General features: G+C 44.1%; 1 protein-coding gene across 6 annotated transcripts in view; it reads left to right on the top strand.

Moving 5' to 3' along the window:
- Positions 1–23,237, top strand: part of Kcnip1 (potassium voltage-gated channel interacting protein 1) — a 373,163-nt gene that overhangs the window by 292,630 nt on the left and 57,296 nt on the right. Inside the window, exon 1 of one of the 6 annotated variants that reach the window (XM_035447793.1) lies at positions 21,486–21,633. The exons of the other annotated variants lie outside the window; for them this stretch is intronic. Coding sequence (XP_035303684.1) covers positions 21,486–21,633 — 148 coding nt within the window. Of the gene's footprint in view, positions 1–21,485; positions 21,634–23,237 lie in introns of those variants that run through there. 6 annotated transcript variants of the gene reach the window in all.

Here is a 23,237-nt window from a genome sequence, read left to right as displayed (position 1 = left end):
CTGATGTTGGGGTTTCTTTGGGATTCTATCATAGAGAAACAATGTACGTTCAGTGCACACTCATGTTGATATGCCCGTCACACTCAGCCCAGTGAGATGCTTTAGTCAGAAGAGTCCAGAGAAGCCTGGCAATGTAGGTGACAACTCCCTCTGGTCCCTCCCTTACTCCCACTGCACTCTGGTTAAAGTCACACACGTTCAACCAACACCAAAGAGGGCTATCTATAAGCAGTTCGTATGTCCACCTGCAGGAGAGCAGGTCCTACAGGAAAAGATGGGCTGCCAGGAACATTGAAAGCTCTGCAGATGATTTCTTCCCCAGGTGCGGATGCCCAGCCTGGTCTTGATGTGTCAGTGTAGAAGGGAGGCTTGGCTTCCGTGTGAGAAGAGTTGGCATGCTGTTGCCTGAGATTGTGACCTCATTTCCACTCCAGGATTGATTGCACTGTGCTCTGAGAACCGACAGTCTGCTTGGGGAAACTTTGTTCTCCCAGCTGTAACAAAGTTTAATTACCACATTCCTGCTGTGGGAAAAAAATCTTATTCTAGAAATATCCCTCACAGACCCATCAGTCATCTTGCTCATTGACCAATGGTTTTGCCACAGGGCAAGAGATTTTAAAAAAAATCTGTACTCGGAAGAAAGCTTGTAGATTGTTGCTGCAACAGCTCAGGAAAGGACGTGGAGACCCAAAGAATGGAAGTGAGATCTGGTGTGAGAGACAGGAAGAAGAGGGCAAACAGGTCTGGCACTAATAGTCCTCATTCTACAAGGCTGAGACCTCAGCCACCTTGCCTTCATGAAGCTGCTGGAGCAGCATATCCCTGAGTGCCATGGCCATTTTAGGTCTTCCAGTTACCAGGAATCTAGTCATGGCCAACAACTTTAGTGGATGGTGTGCATGTATGAAGAGCATCTTGTCTATTTTTCCCAGAAGGAATCGCAATGCACACACTAAGTATGCAAGTTCTGCCCTGGAAGCTGGGCAGAACATCGCATGACTATAATTTTAGTCCTTGGGTGATCATGTGTTCCAAGCCATCCTGGGCTATATAGGGAGAGCCATCTCCAATCTCTCCCCAACTTACCCCCAAGATAGAGTAGACATGACTGCATATCCTGTGCTTATGATATCCTGGGCTGTTCCTATAGCCTACATTTCCCACATTCCCTTTGAGCTGGTGTCTGTTCAGGTACCACCCATGGGAGACTGTCTCAGTTCCTTGTCACTGTAAGCTTAACTGCCTTTGAAGAATGTCTATTACAGACTAGAGGTCAGAACTGTGGGTAAAGCACAGCTGAGTGACGCCTCAGTTCCATGCAGCATTACTGGTGTCATACAGTGAGAAACAGTTGAATCTCACAGTCACTACCCTGGCCAAGGTGGTCATATGTCTAATACCTTTTCAGGGTTAGCCAAGAAGCTGCACTGCCAAGCCCATCTCCCCCAGAAGTCTCCAAGCAATTTCTCCAGTTTCGATTTTTATGTAGCAATTCAGAACTCCAAGAGAACAAGGCAGAAGTCACTAGTCTCCTTTAAATGGCTGAGTCCAGAGCCAATGTATTACTTTTCTCATTGTTACAACCAAATATGTGGCAAGAAGCAAGTTGGGGGAGGAAGAGTTTCTTTCAGCCCATTGTTTAAGAGGACAAGGTGCTTGGGAAGGGGAAGTAGCACAAACAGGAAATGGCTGGTCACTTGTATTCCTACTCAGGAAGCAGAGAGAGATGAATTCTGAGTCTTCATTCATGTTCTTCTTGCCTCCTGACTCAGCCCAGGATCTTAGCCTAAGGCGTGGTGCTGCCCAGAGTCAGGGCAGGTCTTCCCTCCTTAGTTAAAAGGCTCTGGATACACCCTCATACACTCAACAGTGTGTCTACTAAATCCAGTTACATGGTCAATGAAGATGTCACAGAAGGCAACACACCATGTCACTGTATCCTATTGTACAAGGCAGCCACAGCAGCCCAGATTCAAGAGGGGCAGAAGCCCTGGAGTCTGTGACACTGTGGTGTCTTAATAGTGAGTTGGAGGCTGGGAAGTAGGACAAAGCAGAGTTCCTTTCCTTTCCTGTCTGCCTGGGGTGGCAGATAAGACACTAGAGGTGTTCCTCGGCTCTAGTGCTCTCCAGAGTGGGCACCACCTCAGCTTCCTGGGCTCACTCTGACATCCAGTTTGGAAAGACACCAAATGATGTCAAGGTCCAGGGAAGTTCCCAGAGAACAGAGCACTTGAAAACACATCCATTCACCCACACCCACCTCCTACCTAATACACTATTGAGAAACTCACTATTCTCCAAGAACAGCCATTCACAAGTGACCACTCTGCGCTCTGCCTGCTGCCCCACCTGGAAAGCATGAGGTCAGAGGCTGCCTTGCCCTCCAGGCAACCCCCCAGAGCCCTATGCTTTTATTTTCTCTTGGAGATCTCAACTCTCTCAGTTTGCTGAAAAACCCAAGAGCTTCCCCTTGTCTGTTCTCAATGATCCCATTTCTCAGGGAGATGTGATAGGTCACCCTCCCACCGACCCATGCCTGTGATAGGTCACCCTCCTATAACTGCCTATGTGATAGGTCACCCTCCCTCCTGCCCGTGCCTATACTTAAGGTATTTTGTCTCTTGGCTTCATATTCTTCCCCATTTCTGGGTTCTGAGTATTTTGAAAACAAAAGCCAGGCACACTTGCTGGTGTTTGTGTACTCTGCCTGTCATATTCCCTGCCTGGGTTACTCTGTGTTTTGAACTTGACGAACTGAAGAGGGGAAAAAAGATAGTAAAAATGTTATCTTTATAGCAGTCAAGATCCAGGAGCAATGACAAATAAACAATGTGTTTGTTATGATGGGTCTGTGCATATAGGTACAGTAAAGGTTTGGATAAATAGGGAGGGGGGATAGGATGCTCTAACCAGGAAGCTACAGTCATCCTGAGACTGAAAGGCAGAACCCAGACAGTCATGCTGCTGCAGGCTAGTGCTGCCCAGCAAGATCTGAGGCCTTGAAAGGGAGATCTGAGGGATGCAAGGGAGACTGCAGGGTCTGGGTCTTGTGTGAGCACTGAGTGTGGTCCCGGGGAAAATGAGAGGGACAGAGAATTGTCAAGAAGCAAAATACATTTGAAACCCTGCTTTACAGAGAGGAAGGACATAGCACTTTCTGGAGAACTTTCTCCTCTCTTTTCCCCAGTTTCTATAGCAAGATATCCCCTGAAAGTTTCCAGGAGTCTTATAGTTTTGATATTTCAAAACTTTATCAAAGTGAGGGTAACAAATATCAGGGAGCATTTGCCTTTTATTCAGAACTAGCTGTGAACAAGACATCTGTCCTTCCCTGACATGTGTTCAGAACTTTGATCTTGAGAGAAACCTTGTCCTATTAGAATCACTTCCATTTTCTTGTTTATCGCCTCTTCATGACCCATGTCCTAGACACTTCCTGGAGTGTTTTATTGGCCCCTTAGAGCTCCCAAGTTTAAATGATCAGAGACTCAGAGACTCAGAGACTCTCTCTCTCTCTTTCTCTCTCTCTCTTTCTCTCTCTCTCTCTCTCTCTCTCTCTCTCTCTCTCTCTCTCTCTCTCCATCTATCTCTCCTGTTTGTCCCTCTCTCTCCTCTTTTATTGCTGTGCTCTCTCCTCTCTGTACATCCTTTTCTCTCTCTCTTCTGTCTGCCTGTCTCCCCCCACCCCACCCCTTTGCTTAAGCTGGATTCCTCATTCCTCACCACCAGTCACAGAAGTGTTTGCAAGGAAATAAAATGTCTCTGTCTTCAGGATGGTGTGTCATCCCTGCCATGAAGGAATACTAGATTCAGTTAGCTCAGAAAGCCAGTGCCTATCATGGAGATAGACATACACAGCCTTTGGAATTCCGGACACAGTTCAAAACTTTTGGCTCTAACACCATGTTTCTGAAATTCGATCATCTTTCTCATTGATTTCCATCCTGAAATTGGAAGTCATTGCCCTCAAGACATAATAAAAATCACACGGAAGAAAATGGAAAAGCCCCCGCCCCTTAATATTTAAAGGAGAATGATTTTTATACAAAATACTCATTTGTCTGCTTAAAAGTAAATTACATTGTGGTGCCAGTTGGGGTTGAGACCGTAACACTTTGATTTATGGCTTCTGGAAGGAGAGGCCCAGCTAATGAGATTCTCCTCAGCCTAGACTAGCTGGGTGGCAGCTAAAGACCTCAGGCAAGGGGAGCAGGTTGCCTGGCTCATGTCCCTGCCCTGGCGCTATTGTCCCACACATACCCAGATTTCAGACCCATGTTTGGTGTCTGCCTATAGATGAAAGACACCAAGGAAATGGGGAGGGGGGTGGTTACTATCCTGTTTCCTCCTCACGGGATCCCTAGAACCCTGCCAAGTTGCAGCTCCACACTCCTGATCAGTCGTCCATCCCACCCCACAGTTCCCTATCTTCACCAGAGCACAGGGTTTATGCTTACTCCATCTTTACTTAATGTCCTAGACGCAGAGCCAGTGCTCAGCCAGTGGTGCACAGGGGATATGCACTTAACACAAAACCAAGTGATATCCATACGGAGACTTCCGTGGTTTGTCTCAGAGCCAGGTCCAATGGAGGGTTCCCATGGCAACTAGGAGGTGGAGGAAAGAAAAGACCCAATGCTGGACATGATGCTAGAGTCACACAAGTGGGGCTTGTGGGAGTCACCCACATGAAGCACACTGTAAGCTACATATGAGTATCGTGTGTGATGTGTGGCTGCGTGTCCATGAACACGGGAACACATGAGTATTCATCCACGTGTGCACACAGACATAGGTAACCTACAATGTCACATCTATCACAACTTCCTGTCTGTCCTAGGTCAAGAATGTCTGCCTTGCCCCCTCTATAAATAAGGAGATACTAGATAGCATCAAGGTTCTAGGAATTGGAGAATCATGAAGATGGAGCCATCCATGGTTTCTTTAGATACACATGAGTAGAGAAGTCTTAGACTCTATATCGTGCAGTTGAATACAGGCATTTCCTCACCAGGATCCTCCCTCAGTTTCACACCCTAACCTAACTGAAGACATTCCTGAGATCTTAGATAAGCAAGGGTCAGAGTCAAAAGAACACTTCAATTATTACTCACTTAGCACCATAGTCCATATTTTTGCAATTTCACATCCATTCATCTAATTTTAACTAAGAACCTGAAAATGTACTAGATACTGTCCTGACCCCATAGGTTAATCTCATGAAGCTCAGAGAAGCTCAGCTTTTCCCAGCATTTGCTTCTACTTCCTGGGTGTCCTCTCAACATGTATGACAGGACATAGAACGTCCTTCATTGCTAAGCCAAAGCATAGTAACAGCAGAGTCCTCATCTATAGGGATGGCTAAAGACATCAGCAGAGGCTCTCACTGACCCTTGAAGTCTAACCAGGAGAAGACAGAAATCTACTATCAAATGACAATAGCCATCACTTAGCAAACACAGACATATTGCAGATTGTGGGTCAGCTGTCAGGCCCCTGACACAAGTGTGCTAGAAGGGTCACTTCTAGTATTTCATAATTAAATTTGACTCTTTCCTGGGTTTCTATTCTATGGACATTTTAATTTTAGCATACTTGGAATAATCTCAACCAGTGCAGAAATTTGTGTGATTTGCTTGGTGTTATCTTTCATTCTCTTTTCCCAGAGACTTTAATGGGTCCCCTGGCATTGATGAGGGAGAACTCCATGGGAAGTATGGCCTTGCACACCAATGTCAGAATTGGAGTATCATTCCCTCCACTACCCCTGTGTTTAACGACAAGGCCTTCACAGACTTGTCTTCTCTTTCTGCTCTCGTCTAACCCCTTCACAGGAGATCCTCAGCTGCCAGGGGCATCTCCTCTCCAAAACAGGTGACAGCACCACCCCCTCTCCCCATGCCTGGTCTTCTGTTGCCACAGAACCCCCTGAGCAGAGGAGAGAGACTGAAGTATTACCACTACCAAACTGCAAGTCACTTATAAAGATAGAAGGGGCTTTGGGCTCATGGCTTTCTTTCTCAATCCTAAATTAGGTGGTCCTTGTACTGGGGACCTCTGGCTGGGGCCATACATCATATGGTGAAAGTGACAAACAAACCACTTAAACTCAAGACAGGAAGCAATGAGGAAGAAAATGATCAGAGCTAAGGAAGATTAGGATTACACAGCCACAGGGCGCTTCAAGGACACATCTCCAATGACTTACGGACCTTCTGTTTACTTCCACCTCCCAAGAGCTTCCTCTCTCAGAATCAATACCCCAGGGACAGGCGCTAACATGTGGGACTTTAGTGGACATTCATCCAGCTATAGCATTGAAATTGTCACCAAAAGGAACCTGGACCATTTCCTAGAAATCTTTCCCTACAGTTAATTGTGTTCCTGGTCTTGGGCTCATGGTGTGAGAGAGCAAGCATATGTTTAAATTATCCTATGCAGCAAAGGGAATAGAAGCCTCAAACCCCAGAAGCCTTTTCTGCAAAAGGTCCTGGGCTCAGATAATAAAATGGCGCTTTCATTCTCATTAATGGACAATTGATTTAAGGACCAAGCCCAGTGGGTTATTGATCAGTGTTAATCATTAGAAAATGCCAAGTTAATGAATCTAACTGCCAGGAGATGCCAGTGGGACGTGGGGAAAGCCAGTTAGACACATAACTTTGTCCCCTCCCAGTTATGCAGAAATCTGGATTTTTCTTGGGGAGGCAGGGTGCAGGTAGGAACAGGTTGAGCAGGGCCGGCAGGTCCTAAGCTTTTGAAGTGTGCCTCAGATTCTCCTGCAAGACTATTCCCATCTCACTTCTCAAAATAAATTTCATTTGAAAATATTTTTCTATTTACAGTAAAACTGCAGGCTCTCATGTCCTGCCTAGGTTAGCCTTGCCACAGTAATGCACTAATTGCTATATTAGTATTATTAACTTAAGTTTATGTTTAATTTAGATTGCCTTCATTTTCACTTACTCTCCTTTCTCTATTCACGGGCACCACCCCACACTCAGTAGTCAAGCCTCAGTCTTCTCCTGGATGAGTTTCTTTGTCCTTCCTTCATTTTATGACCTTGACAGTTCTTTTGCTTTTCAGTATGTAAGGACATTTTGCCTGGTGTGTGTCTGTGCACCAAATATATGCCTAGTACCCACAGAAGCCAGAAGAAGGCATCAGATGTCCTGGAATTTGAATTACAGATGGCTGTGAGCTGCCATATCAGTGCTGGGAGTTAAACCCAGTTCCTCTGAAAAAGCAGCCAGTGCTTTTAACCACTGATCCATCTCTCCACTCCTGACCTTGAGAGTTTTAAGGAGGCATTCTGCAGATATTTGGCTTTGGTCATTTGCTTGTCTCAAAGTACATTTCTTGCAGTGTCCATGAATGTGTTTTTTAAACATGTATCACTATATACATTAATGGAATTCACATTGATGTTTCAACATATACTTCTGACTCCCTTACACTTTTTCCAACCTCTTGCAACCTCTATTCTACAACCAGGTTCAGGGTTTTAGCTACATATGCTAGACAAACAAATACAGACAACATATACATGACATATGTAGACATCAGATACAGTCGTTATACACAGACATCATTGTCAGACAGACACAGATATCATATACAGACAGATACAGACATCCTTGTCAAATACAGACACATACATCATACACAGGCACCATACACAGACAGAAACAAACATCATATACAGGCAGACACAGACATCATATATAGACACAGACTTCATACATAGGCAGACACAGACATTATACACTGACATCATGGACAGAAGACAGATGCAGACATGTTGACAGATATAGACATCATAACAGAGAGACACAGACATCATACATAGACAGATACATATATCATACACAGACACAGACATCATGTACAGGCAGATACAGACATCAGACACAGATAAAAACAAGGATATATGATCCTTATTTTTCTGGGTCTGAGTCATTTCACTTAACATGATGTCCTCTAGTTCCATCCACATTGCTGAAAATACCAATTTTTAATGGCTGAATAGTCTCTCTCTCTCTCTCTCTCTCTCTCTCTCTCTCTCTCTCTCTCTCTCTCTCTCTGTGTGTGTGTGTGTGTGTGTGTGTGTGTGTGTGTGTGTGTGTAAAACGTCTTCTTTACCCCCACCCCAAACTCATTTCCAGGTCTCTAGAATGACCCCATATTGTGAATAACCCCACAACACACATGCTCATGCAGGGAGTTCTTTGCTATGCTACTTCATTTCCTTGGTGTATGCACCCAGGAGGAATTCTGTAGATGGTTTTCAGAACGTCCCTCCACTGGGTTTTACCAGAACTAACCATCTTGATTAATCTGAGAGTTGGGAAGGAAGAACACAGAGGCAAAATGCCCTTCAATTCACACTGTTTGAAGGGTGCACACTGTTGATATTGACTCAGCACTGCTGACTGTGACCTTGGACCCCTGTTGAGGTAATACATTCCAGTCACTCTCCAAGGAAGTCATTCTGCACAGCTCACGGGGCAGGAGTAAGTCTTCATTAACAACCTCACTGAGGGCAGAGTATCCACCTAAGTTTTTGGACTTCTGTATGGAGAGCTTGCTTATGTTGTTATGAGCTCATGGATGTTTACATTAATACTTTGGGTTGTAATCTAATACTATTTTACTTACTTTGTTTGAATTATCCCACTATAGGTTTGCACTTATATCACTTTGTGTGACCCTGCCACTGAGGGATTTGTGTGTGTGTGTGTGTGTGTGTGTGTGTGTGTGTGTGTGTGTGTGTGTGTGTGAATGTTTGTCTGTCTGTCTGAGCACTTCCTTGATTTCTTGCACCACACAATGCTCTAGGTGCCTCTTGCATATTTTCTGTCTAATCCCTGGAGTCAGTCATTTCTCCAAGGAACCTAATTCTTTGTTAATTTTCATCATGGATTGTCATTTGTTTTCTTCCTTTATTAAGTAAGAAACTAAGCCATGTTCATTGTGGAAAATTTTTGCAAGTAAGTAGAGGAATAAAGATGAAAATATTCCTCATAACTCAAGGCAGAGAAAACCGCCTAGGAGTATTTCCCCCAAGGTTCTTTTGCCAGATGCTTGCTCTCTCTCTCTCTCTCTCTCTCTCTCTCTCTCTCTCTCTCTCTCTCTCTCTCTCTCTCTCTCGTGTGTGTGTGTGTGTGTGTGTGTGTGGTGTGTGTGTGTGCGTGTGTGTGGAGTGTGTGTGTGTGTGTGTGTGTGTGTGTGTGTGTGTGTGTGTGTATGACTGTCTTGCCTGCATGTATATAAGTGCACTGCCTGTATGCCTGGTGCCTATAGAGACAAAAGAAGGACACTGGATCCGTGGAACTGGAGTTAGAATGGTGATGAGCTGCCTTGTAGTGTTGGGAACTGTACCCAGGTCCTCTGTAAGAGCAATCTCTCCAGCCCCTAGATACTGGCTCTTAAGAAGTCCTTTCCATGTTTTCCTACTTGATCTCTGCCAGAGCTAAGTGCATCCCCAGGGATGATGAGACACCCAGCTTTCTGCCCCAGTAACTGTGCTGGAGGAGTCACGTGGGCCTTTCTTTTTCCGGGTTCTTTTGGACTCATCCCTCACAGGCCTGAGAGGCCAAGAGTCAGGAAGTGTCCCCATCTCTGAAGAGATTTGACACACTTCCTTGTGAACCATAGCTGACCTTGCTTTCCTGGTCTCTAAAGATTAAGGAAGATAATGTACATAAAGGGTGGAATGGAGGGCCTGGCAAGTAAAAGCTGTTCATATTCTTATTATAATATTGTTATTAGTAGCCAAGAGACCTAAGCACTTAATAACTGAAGTTCAGGCTTAAGGTGAAGGGCAGGCCTCTGTGTAGCAGACTCTCTGAAGACCGTCTTACAGATGCTGGCTGGGAAAGGAAAATAGCACAAGTGTATTGGGCCCAAGTGATGACTCTATAGTCTGGCACAGAACAGATGGCTTGCCTGGGTGTAGGGCCTGTGGCTGTCCTCACCAGTCAGGGGGCTGTTATGTAGGCACCTAGTCAGTCCTAAAGAATCTCCTTATTCCTGGTCAGACCAGAAATCATTCCTTTCCTCCAATTATGAGACTGTGGGCTGGGGAGAGAGGAAGAGAGGAAGCTGGCGCAACTGACATACTTAGCTCTGGAACCTGCAAAGGAGAGAAAGAGACTGCAAACATGTAGCATTATCTGCAGAGTCAGTGGCGGACAGCCTGAGTGCTAGGGTCAGTCTTTGCCATGCTGTCGGGGCTGGGTGTGCAAGCAATTCCTGGAGTCTAGCTAGATGCCCCCACCAACACTGGTAACTGAGCAGCTGCACTTGAGGATGCCAGGGACTCTGGAGAAGCATTAGGCCACTTCTGGGCTAGATCTTCACTAGGAATTCTGGATGAAATTATTTTACTAGTCCTCCCTCCTAGGAGTACACTTCCTGTGTCCTCCAAGCTGGGTCTTGTGACCCCAGCATCACAGGCCACAGCCACTCTGTTTCCCTTTCTCAGAATCTACTGTATCATCCAATCGACCATCCCACTCATCTGAACCTGGAAGCAGTGAGAATAAGTTGTCCCAGAGCTTAGTGAAGGCCCTAGCACACAGGAAAGAGATCTGTGTTTATGCGATGGATGAATTTAGGTAGACCAGAATAATCTTCCCAACTCAGTATTGTAAAAGATATAAACATGGAGCCAATATGATTTGGTATAAAAATGCCTCAACTCTCTCAGTCCCAGGTTCACTTCCTGCAAAGTAAGTACAGTAACAATTTCCCCTCACTTCAGAGGATTAAATGAGACTGTCTACATATGTTAAATAGGATAATATGTATACTATTGCCCTCCAGCACTACTTGACTGTTCCTGATGTTCTGGTGTTGCATCAGGCTGCATATGGTGTATCTAAACTGATAAATGTAGTAGACACAACAAATATTGGTTTCCTTCCCCCAGAACTAATTTAAGGTTCATGTGTTGAAAAGATGGGTGCATGGATGAATGCTCGATGATGGATGGGTGGTGGATGGATAATGAGTGGACGATGGATAGATTAAGGCTGGGTGGAGGGTGCATCCTTCCGGGAGTAGGGGATAGAGTAAGTGTGGAGATCCCACTGGCAGGGCAGAAGGTTGCCCTACTTTGGGATAACTATCTTGGACTTCAGAGAGCTCCTGGGTAGGAAGGTTTAGCTTTAATTAAAGTCTCAGCACAGCGTTAAATGCCATTTTATTTTAGCTCATAATTAACACTAATGAGATGAGCAGATCACAAGCTGCACACGTTTTGGGAAAGTGAAAAACAGCATCCGAGCTCAGTGATTTCCACTGTCGCCCACCCCACCCCGCATGCTATGTTCAATTAAAAGTTTCGAGAAAATATTGCAACTATGCTCCTTGTCTTTGTGGTAATGAAGCATATTAATTTGAGTGTGATGAATACAATATTCCACTGACTTTTTATTCCCTTATCTACAAAAGTTTAAAATAATGGGCCAATTAAATTGGGGGAGAAGAATGCAGGGTTTGCCCGGGGCTCTAATTCAGCAACCCAAAAACTAAAGGAACAAAATTGTGAGGTTGCATCTGAGCTTGATTCCATCCCAGACCACAGCTGACAGATACTAACTCATATGGAGAGATGTGGTCCAGGACAAAATATGTACTATATCTGGGATGACAAAACTGGGTTTAAACTGGGTGGTGGTGGTGGCGCACACCTTTAGTCCCAGCACTCAGGAGCAGAAGCAGGTAGATCTCTGTGAGTTCGAGACTAGTCTGGTCTACAAGAGCTAGTTCCAGGACAGCCTCCAAAGCCACAGAGAAACCCTGTCTTGAGAGAGAGAGAAAGGAAGAAAGAAAGAAAGAAAGAAAGAAAGAAAGAAAGAAAGAAAGAAAGAAAGGAAGGAAGGAAGGAAGGAAGGAAGGAAGGAAGGAAGAAAAAAAGAAAAACTGGTTCTAGTCTACCCTCCAGTGTTGTTTTCTCTGAATAGTGATTAGATGGATGAATGGATAGATGGAGAGTTAAGTCAGATGACCTGCCAAACTCTCATTTTTCCCCAAGTAGTAAATGAAGTATCTATGTGTCTCATCTGACTCTTCCAAAACACAGAGGTTAGAGACAGAATGCACAGATAAGGGTTAGTTCCCTGACTCTACAAGTTAGAGGCAGCATTTTCAAGTCCAGGCTAGTTCTCTAGCTCTTTACTCGAGGGCAACATCTATTTGTTACAAAGCTAGTCTGAGCTTATCTACTGCCCATGGATCTTCTCTCTCTGAAGTAGAGGCCTGCTGAATGCAGCTGGCTTCTGGAGAGGCTGAGCCTTCCCTTCCACACATCGGATTGGAAGTGGGTGTCTTAAAGAAGATCTGTGAACTTAGCAGGTAGTCCAGGTATCTCCCTACTGACCTCTGGAAGGCTGCCCATTTCCACATGTTCCTGTAGTCACTAACTCGACTGTGCCATGTGACATTTGAGGCAATCTGTATTGCATACTATACAATCTCATTGTGCCCTGCTTCCTACACTCTGTTCTCTGTCTTGTGAACATTCTAAACACATACACACACACACTAAAAACCCATTCTCTCAGCCTAAAAATAAAAATCCTTTGTACAATCTATGGTGCTCTGTCCATCTGACCCTGCATGTAAAAGCCTTCCCAGATCTATCTGTTGCGATGGTTCCTCCATCTCCATCCACTCCTACATACCTTGTCAACTTCCTCCCCCACACTCCTCAGGTCCTTTACATGTGCTTTTGGTCGAATGTCTTGCCTCACCTCTCATCTAGTTAATGCTTATTTATCTGCCAATCTTAACTCAAAACTTCACTTCAAGGAAGGCGTCTGGATTTAAACTCCTGACACCAATCCATCCAGCTTGTTTGTCTCTAGGTTTATATTGCCACCCTTCTGAGTAGCTTTCCTTTGCAGAATTGTCACAGCCAGTTATCAAATAGCCAATTATCAAATACCTGAGTCATGGATGTCTCCCAATTCAAAAGCTTTACTCTTAGGCCAGAGATATGTCTTAACAGTTTAGAGCACTCTTTGTTCTTCCAGAGGATCAGAGTTTGGTTCCCAGTACCTACATAAAGCAGCTTAAAACCACAAGCAATTCCAGCTCTTAATGCATTGAACAACTTCTTCTGGCCTCCACAGACACCTACATGAATGTACACACACACACACACACACACACACACAAAAAAAAAAAAAAATTTAAAAGTAAATTTAACTTTAAGAAAGAGCTCTGCTCTTGTTCCTTCACTTTTCAGTTTGGGACTTCTTCATCCCTTAAGCACTCACTCTGTGTTAGGCTTTACGTTGGGAGCTTAAACACCTTCACTCAATCTTGCTCGCAATCATCTGACCATATAACAAGAGTCGCATGACTACTCGCCAGCAGAACAGTGTGTCATGTTCTACAATGAGCATAAGCATGGGGCTTCTTGGAAGCCAGAGGAAACCTCCTGTGCCTCACTGGGAGGCTTCACAAAGAACACAGACCCTAAGCTGAGCCTGAAAGAAAAAGGTGTTGACCAAGAAAATCCAGACAGACTCAGCACTTCATCTGAAAGACCCCCATGCCAGAAACGTGGAAGGTGGGGACATGTGCTGGAGGAAAAGCAGCCAGGGTGATAGCTGAGCCCAGGATGGAGGGGCTGGGCTGGAGAAAGGATGCAGGGAGGTACCTTGCACGAAGAACCAAGAGCTGTCAGCAGCAGCTAAAGATGGCAGCCATCAAGACTGGGTAGAAGGGCCTGACCGTGAGACCTCCAGTTTGAGGAGTTCTCTCTGGAGACACCTCAGAGAAGAGTGTTCACACTGTAGGTGGGGAACTCCAGCTCTGGGGAGACGAAGGTGGACTCACACCTCTTTCCCAAATCCTATGCTTTCTTTTCCTTAGGTGTCTCAGTGTGGCTGACCTTGCTCATTCATTGCAGGGAGAATTCATTTCAGGGTGGGAAATTTTTTTAAAAAGTACAAGATTAAGCAGTGTAATCAGCTGCTGCTGAGAATTGGAAATGCAATAAATAATAATAGCGTTGAGAGCTGTTTTTAATAACTCACCAGTGTAATTTAGCCTCTGCTTCTTGGAGCATATGTAAAATATGTCAGAATGGGTGTACTGGCAAATGCCTCATTGCCAGCCTCTGAAGACAAATGTCTTCCCACGAGGGAGGGGGATGGAGGAGGACTCAGGGGACTCTGTTGAAAATGAGATGCAGAAAGGCAGGCATTGTTCATTTGCACTCTGCTAATTCCATACTGGGACTTTCTGCCCAGGTGACAGGTCTCGATGGGTTGTCTTCAAAGGTGGACAGGTTAACAGCAATAACACTATAGGGTGGTACTTCTAATCCAAGGGACAATGAGTTGTTTGCGGACTGTAGTATCACTGTTTGCATGCAGTTGGTGTTGTGATTAGTGGTCATCCTCGTTTGTCTAGCGCAGCAGGTCCCTAGGGATGGAGTACTGTGGCAGTATTTGTCTTACTTTCTTGCATCACTGAATACTTCTGCAATCATTGAAGTTTGTTGTTGAAAGTGTTTGGTGAATTCTAACTGCCAGCAATTCCTGTGGACTGCCCTGCTTGCTGGGGTCCAAATTGTCATAATGGAACTAGGAGTCTTCAACACTCAGGGAAGACAACTTGATCATTGTCATACAAGGTTCAAACTTAAATCTGGCTGTCTAACTACCCCACAGAGTGAGGCAGTTGACTGTGACACCTGATCTATACAGTCACCTGTCACTTTATCCCTATCACAATACTGTGATGTTGCTTATCAGGGACCTCATCCTTCATAGGAGAAAACTGGAGTTTATGTAGCTTTTCTAAGGCAAGAGCCAGAAAATAATTGTCCTCAGGCCTTGACTGCAGCTCCATCTGACTTTTAGAGCCTACACCATTGAGCTGTGCACCTCTTCTGCCAATCTATACAGTTAGGGGGAGATTCCAGAGACTGTGTGTAGTTTTCAGCAAGCAATAGAAACTGGTAAATGACACTTTAACTGAAAGACATGATTTCTCTTCAACATCTGTGTCTTTGTCAACACGTTATTAGTGTCCTGTCACTGGCCATTCTTGTCTGGGTCATTCTATGCTTCTTCAAACCTCAGGTTTTGTCATGTACAAAGTGTGTTTTACTAGTTGAAGTGTATATTATGTAAATGGCTTTGGAGGGATAATTGGCAATCTCTAGTGAATCAGAAAACACACCTGTGAGGCAGTCATCCCTCTGGGTGTGCTCTGGAAGGCAAGTTCTCCCGCCTCTGTACATGTTTGGGGGCCAATATTCTTTGTTGTGCTGTGGGGCTGCTGTGTGCATCTGGGAACTTTCGCAGCCTCTTTCGCAATTTCTTCCTATGAAGAAAGAAATGAGGGAAAAGGAAGAAATGTGAGAGGAAAGGAGATGGGAGAGGCCTGAAGTTAATTAGCTTAAGCCAGATCCTAAGGCTGGGTTACAAATGTGTGCATTGCCTTGGAACTTCTGCTGAAATTCTGACAGAGCCCAGAACCCTCCTGAGAAAGCAGAGGAGGAAATATGGAAACAAGCCAGTGGGTATGGTGTTATTTCAACTGACCACAGCCAAATTTTGTGCAAACTAACACAATGACAAGCCACTGATGAGCCACACAAATGCTGGCGCTCACTGATGGCTGTGCTCTGTGCCCTTTCATTATTAGTGAAGCAGAGCTCTGCTCTCCGGCCTGTTTTAATCCGGAACCCATAGCTTTGCTCCTGAGTCTGGAGCCAAGGAAGGAGAGGCAGATGTTGAAGAGACCGAGAAGGGAGATATGTTATAGGCTACAGGTTTGGAGAACTGGTGCCTAACCATCCATTCCAAAGGACACTGACAAGGTCCTTCCAGTTTGACTTCCTGCAATGCCTGCAATGGGATTTTTCCCAGGGATTTTTTTTTTTATCTCCAAGGGCAGAAACCAGCAGGCTTCTCTACAGTGGTCCTCCATCCCCCTCCTCCATGGAGCCAATTATCAAATAAGAAAATCCTAGTTGAGAATTGGCTCCTGAGGACTGGAATAGGAATGAGGGTAAGAGTCAGGTTGTGGGAGAGTGGGGGAGGGAACGGGAGAGGGGATTGGGGTGGAAAGCTAGCCCAGTCAGACTCCAGGAAAGCTGATTAAGCAAGACACCTCTTCCCAGAGACAGGATTCTGAAAGAGGGCTGCTAGCTGGGTGCAGATTCTGTCTAAAATTGTACTGTTACATTGACACCAATGAGATCCACCTTGATTGATGTAATAATCAAGACAACAGAGGAAACCTCAATAAAGTCAAGCATGTTGCCTGCACAGGTGGCTTCCCTCCCTTTCCCTGGCTTTCTTGTCTCAACAACAGAGCATGTTGTATCCTAACTGAAAACTTGGTTAGGAACCATGGCATAGTACGTTCTCAACAAGGATTTATTGAAAAGCAGAAACATACAGAGTTTTAAAGTCATAAGCAGTAATTTTCAAAACAAAACCAAACAAAACTCTTAATGGGGCTTTCCGACATTGTGGATCTTCTGGTTGATATAAAGCTCCTCTCCTAGACTATTCACCATGTAAAAGGGGTACACAGAATTTAGGGTGATGGGGAACAACTGAGAAAGGAAAGAAAAAGGGAGAAGGGAGAAGGAGGTGGGGGAAAAGGTAGACATCATTGCCATATTATTGTACAATTACCACCATCATTAGAAAACTAATTTAGACAAGCCCAGCCTGCAACCCCAAAAGGGCACCAAGTAAGGAGCGAGGCTGAAGAACACAGAAATAGTTTTCTCATTTTGACTGGTGATGGGAATAATAACTATTTTTTTCTCTGAACCGCAACCATTTTACAGTTAAATAATTTGCTTTCGGGTCGGGTAAGGAGCTCTTAGGTGGTGCTCTGAGGAATTCTTTCATTTCTTTTGCACCTTTTAAAGAAAACCAAACTCCAGGTATAATTATTGGCATTATATTTATACCAACTGCAACACAATATTCTAGAAAATGAGGCTCCTACCAAATTAGTTTATCCAAATGAAGTTTAGACAGTACCTTAGCAGGGGGGATCAACTGAACAATTTGTCTCAGTGGTCCAGGAGCTGGAGAACCACTCAGAGAAGCCACATGCTAGCAGCAAGCCTTGTTAAGTCAAGAGCGTATATATGGAGTATTGCATATGTTTTCCATTACCCAAATGGATGGCTCCCTCCTGTGGGTCACTGAACCACAGGGTCCCTACATTAGCTTCAGATTACATAGTAGCAAGCTATCTGGGAGATGCAGATGTAACTAGCTAAAATAGAATCTGATTTCACGACTGCTCAGGGTAGACACTCGGGCAGAGTTTAAGCAATAGATTATCCTCAGCTGAGAACATCTGCGTGGATGGAAGAGTTGTGGGTGAAGAACGGAAATTTAACTACCCAGAAATTTCCAGAAGACTTCTGAAATATACCCCTTACACTCTCCAGGTCAAAACCTGCCAACTATACATCTATGACTTGTCGGTTCTGTTTTACAGATGAGAAAGCTCAGAGACCAAAAAAAATGAGGTGAGTGAAGACATAATCCACTCAGTCTGACATCCTCTTTGTTGCACTGCTGTTCACTGTATACCAGGAACTGTGCCAAGTACCCTGAAGCACTGCCTTGCTTAGGTATTGAGATGTTTTGTGATATAAGAGTTTATAGCCCTTAGGTGAGGACACTGGATCCAAAAGTTTAAGTGAAGGCTGAGGGTATAGCTCAGTGGTAGAGTGTACACGCAGACTATGTAAGGCCATATGATTGATCCATAACATGAAAATAAGGAAGGTAAGAGATTAAAGCAACTTGACCCAGGTCACCCATCTACAAGGAGACAGGGTTCAAATTCAAATCCAGGGGCTCTATGATTATTTGGCAGAAATTCACCACTTGTAAGTATATGCATCTTGGTTCCCAGGATTCCTGAGAGACCTTATAAAGCATGGCAGGACTCACATGTCAGAGTGTGAGACCCATATCAGAACCTGGCCTTTTGTGTGGCATCAGAGTCAGAAAAAAGCCAGAAGTCTGGTACCTACAACCGAGCATCACCCATTGAGCTTTTCTCACAGGGTCAATCCTTTGTTTCTTATGACAAATGCCTGCTAGTGTCAATGAAGGATTGAAGAAGGCCAGCAAGGTGAAAATTCTTGGCCAAAAATAGTAACTTGAGACAAATTAATGAGAAAAGTATCAAGTTTTGTGCATGTTTAGATCGCCAATGTAAATAGAAATATAATCCACTGGAAATAAGAAATGGCAATTTGCAAAAATGAATTTCACAAATGGCCCAATGAGAGCAAAGTTTTCTTATCAAGTGAAAGTGGGACTTATAGGTGGAGGGGGGCTGTGGGTAGGGGAGCTCTGTACACAGTCTTTTGTGTGGGTTGGTAAGAATTAGATGAGAGAGACAGTTCCTAGAGTCAGTGAGTCATGACATTCTCACAAATGCCAAATCATAGACAATTTTTATCAGCTGCATGTCTAGGGATGCTGATAAAGTCTTGGACCCAAGTGGTTGGAATACCATCAAGGAGAACTGATATTCCCTCTGTTCTTCCTGGGGTTGAAGAAGAGTGCTGTGTGCACCTTGCAGTTTCTTGGAAGTAATAGTTTGAGGTGTCTGTCGTTCCTGAAATAGAATTATGAGACAATCAGAAGGAAAATTTTGCCTCTGAATTCTTGGAAGTTTTTAAACTTTTACCCAATGACAGTAGACCAAAAAGTAGAGCCACCATGTCCCCTTTGCCCCATTCATTCCCAGAGGACTGTGGCAAGCAATTAAATCTGGTTTCCTGCATCTTATAGATACTCAAAAGATACCTGGTGGGAGAATCACGTGGAAATGTATGTGAAGTCAAATAGGGAAATGAGTGAAAGTGGGGGTGGGTCAGAACCCTAAGAGAGAAGCTAAGATGGAGCTACCTGCTCAGAAGCCATAAGCACACACACACACACACACACACACACACACACACACACACACACACACACACACACACACACACAAGTCTGCAAAGATGAAGAAGGCAGAGGCAAGAGGGTCCAGGGAAGCATGGTCTTGGGGTGCCGGGTTACTAGAAAGCAAGCAAGAAAGAGAGGGAAAGAGATAGGAGCAGACAAGGCTCAAGCTAGAGAAGCCAGAACAAAGTACCGACTTACTGGAAACTTGGGGGTATCCCACACCTATTGTCATTTCACATACCTGAACACCCTGGATCCTCGTGGGGTCACAGATGCTGGCCCTCAGAGAGTAGAGAACATGCTTAATCAAGAAGGCTCTGCATAGATGAATTGGCCAAGTTTCCCTCTGGATAGGTGGAGTCTGGAAAGGCATCATGGTGTCTTGTAAACCAGAAGCAGTGAAGAGAAAATGCTCATTTTTGACACTTGCTGTTTCTGAGGTACTGAAGTTTCTACCAGGCCAACGACTGCCCTTTTAACTTAGGGGGGAAATAGCTTTATAAGCTGGAACAGGCTGACCCCAGGTGCTGTGGTCTGGACATGGTTTGACCCCAGGCATTCAGGTACTTCTGCATTGGTCCCCAGAAGGACAATGTTGAAGTGGTGGAACCTTTAACAGTTGGGGTCTAGTAGGCAGTAATTAGGTCACCAGGGGTTCCCCCTCCTGAGTGGGTTAATGCTGCCTGAAGAGCATGAGTCAGCTCTGGTCATAAAGGATTCTGAAACAGCATATTATTTTATCAAGAGCAAACCTGGCTGTCCAGTCTCTTGCCCCACCTCTTGTCATATGGCCTTTCTTGTTTACATACACGCTCTACCATTGTGATGCTGTCTGCTCTGGTTCCCTCACCAGAGTCAAACAGATGCAAATGACAAGAATTGTGAACTAAACATGCTTTTTATTTATGATGCAAATAATAAATAATTATTTTGTTATTATGTTGTTAGGGCAACAGAAAATTGAATAGTTGAATAGTATTCCAGGATACCATTGTATCAGATACATAAAACTGAGATGTGTAAACTATTCCCCCTTTTCAAAATAAGAAAAGAGCTGGGCAGTGGTAGTGCATGCTTTTAATCCTAGCACTTGGGAGGCAGAGGCAGATGATGAATCTACAAAGCTAGTTCTAGGTCAGCCAGGACTACACAGAGAAACCCTGTCTGGGAAAAAAAAAAAAGGAGAGATTGGTGCTCACGCTTAGTTATTACTATTATTTTAAATACGTTCTACATATATGTGAGAAAAACTTCAATAATGGGTCACCCTTTAATCCAACCCCTTAATTCTCTAAAGAGGCAACCAATTTGTCAATGATCCATTATATTCATCTAGAAATGTTTTATGTATATGACAGGAGTGGTAATGTGAAAACATTATTTTTAGAGCCCACACCCAAAGATATATAGGTATGTCATATTGTTTTAATGGCTACACGGTATTCTTTTTCCTCATTCCCTATAGTAATAAGCATGGAAATTTCTTTCAATCTTTTTTTTTTTTTTGCTACAACCAAGTGATCAAAGAATATGTCTATCCATATTGCTTCATGTAGTTATACATCCCTACAAGTACAATCTCTGGATCAAAGAGATGTCTTCAGTTTTATTTAAATATTTGCATTCCTGCTGACTGTCCAAGAGAGTGTCCTTTCTCACACAGTTGCCAACACAGTGGTCGCTTATTGCAGCTCTGCCCTCACTCTGTTCTCTCAGGGGAGGGAGGTCAGCTGATCCACAGAAGAGGAGAATGAACCTCCATGGAGGTGTAAGATCATGCCAAAGGTTAGGTGTCAGTGACTGGAAGTCTCCAGTCTTCCCCTCTCAATGCATTAGATACTTCCCCCAGCAAGCTTGCTGCGTAGAACCTGAACATTCTAAACAGCATCACTCTTTTTTGCTTCCCTGTATTTCTACTTCTGCATTGGCTCTTTCACTGCAGCCCGGGGGTCACATGCTCAGTCTGACCAGCAACTTAACTCCTAACACAGTTAGGAGACTGCCAGGAAATAGATGCGACTAAGTGTGCCCAGTTTGTGATAACTTTCTTGGTAATCATTTCCAGGGCCACTTCATAATGTCAACGTTAGAATCACCTGTATTTCAGAACCAGTTTCTCTGGCTTTTCACTGGAAAAGTAAAGACAAATTGCTAGGGGGGGAAAGGAGTTTTCATCTGTGTCTGGGATCTGAAGCAAATGTCTTTGTGTTTTAAACAGTGTACACTGGCACACAAACCCCTGAATCCTTCGGAGAATATGCCACGAGGTGTTGCCAATTATTGTTTCTCTAGCTAGCAGATGTTTAGGGGCTGGTTAAACCTTAGGAGAAATTACATTAAGAAACGGGGAAATAAAAGCAAAGATTACCAAGAAACGTAGAGATTGCAAGGTAGGAGGAGAGAGGTGGAGGGAGGAGTGGAAAGGAGGGAGGGAGAAAGTGAGAGGAAGCGAGGCTTGTGGAAATAACCGTGCATTTGGAACAGCGGGAAAGAAGCGCGATTTTCCTGTTTTAAATGCCTGCCCGCGTCCTGCTTGCCCACCCGGGATCAGAGATGTTGACAGAGGGCGAGTCGGAAGGGCTCCAGACATTGGGGATAGTGGTGGTCGTGTGTTCCTCTCTGAAACTATTGCACTACCTCGGGCTGATTGACTTGTCGGACGGTAAGCGAGCTCCGGAGCTTTCCCGTTTTATACGAACGTGTTTTCCGGCTTTGATTGTTGTAAAAAGTAGTAGTTCAGCGGGGAAAAATACTGGGGAAGTAGCGAGGAGTCCTAGAGGGCTTGATGGCGCAGCCTGCACTAGCCTTTCCTTTGCTGTCCTGGCACTGTCCGTGGTGCTGAACTGTGCCGTGCCAGAGGAGCGCCTGTGAATCCGTTTGTTTCCTGAGACGAGCAAAGTGCATACTTCTCCCAGAAGGTGTCTGATAAATATGCATATTTTGGTAGAAGCCAGAGACTTTTAAAAGTCATTATTATGTTGATTATCTTGCAGTAGCTGAAAAGATTATCGGGAGGTAAAATGCTAATCACAGCCCAACAATTAGAAAGCATTTAACAAACATGCTGGCTCCTTTCCCTAACCCTCAACCTTCATAAAGACCCTTGTTCTAAAACCACTTCATCAGCTGTGACTTTAATTCCAGTTCTTAATGAGACTGCAGCTATAAATCCGGGTCACCAGCATTGTTTATGATTGCACAATTAGTAGTAGTTTGGAGCATTTGAGTTCCTCTCTTCTGGTTATACATAAAATATATAATAGGCTGTTTTTCAAACTGCAGTCTTCTGCTTTGCTCTGCAGAACACAAGAACTTGCTTATATGTGACTAAGTAATGACAAGGAGGTGAAAATGTTGATTACCTTGATGCCACTGGTATGGTGTGTGTGTGTGTGTGTGTGTGTGTGTGTGTGTGTGTGTGTGTGTAATGTTGAAGATGATGGAATTTTAAAATACCTGGATTTGATTATCATATGCTGCATACATGTTCCAAGTTGTCACATGATGTCTCACAAACTTGTATAATTGAATTAAGAAGTTTTAAAATAAAAGAATTAAATGCCACATGAAAGAAAGTTAGCAAGTTTTTCAAACTTAAGGGAACTCTATTTTTCTTCCTTTTTGTGAAATGCTGTTCCCAATATAGTTTCTCTGTTTGGTTTTTTCTACATAAAACTAAGCACCTGGAAAGATTTGGAATTTAATGAGCAGAGTATTAAACAATTCCAGCCTTCAACGATCATAGTCAATGCATACACAAAGTATATGCAAATGTATTCAATGTGCTTTCCCCCATAACTTCATAGTGTGGGCAGAAAGTCCCTTCCAACAGGCATTGCATAACCAAACTCTATATAATAATGAAATATGGTTTGTATACAAATAACTAGTTAAAATATCAATCACTTTTTAAAAATCTGGGTCTCCATTTTTTGGGGGGTAGTGTTGTTTTAGAGACAGGGTTTCTCTGTGTAGCCCTGGCTGTCCTAGAACTCACAGAGATCCACCACTTGCCTCTGCCTCCCAAGTGCAGGGACTAAAGGTATAATGCCAACACCCCATGCCTGGGTCTCTTCCTTTAGGCTGGGTGTGGTGGTGCACACCTTCGATCCTAGCACTCTAGAGGCAGCTGGAGATGGAGCTCTGTGAGTCAGGGCCCAGCTTGGTTATGAGTTTCAAGCCAGTCAGGACTACAGAGTAAGACCTTGTCTCAAAGGGAAAAAAAAATTCTGGTACGTTTTAATCTCTCCTCCAAGGAATTTTAGA

Source organism: Cricetulus griseus, chromosome 7 (genome assembly GCF_003668045.3).
Source record: "Cricetulus griseus strain 17A/GY chromosome 7, alternate assembly CriGri-PICRH-1.0, whole genome shotgun sequence".
Lineage (NCBI taxonomy): Eukaryota > Metazoa > Chordata > Mammalia > Rodentia > Cricetidae > Cricetulus > Cricetulus griseus.
Note: the sequence above shows the minus strand (reverse complement) of the source record. Positions and strands in the feature narration are given on the sequence as shown.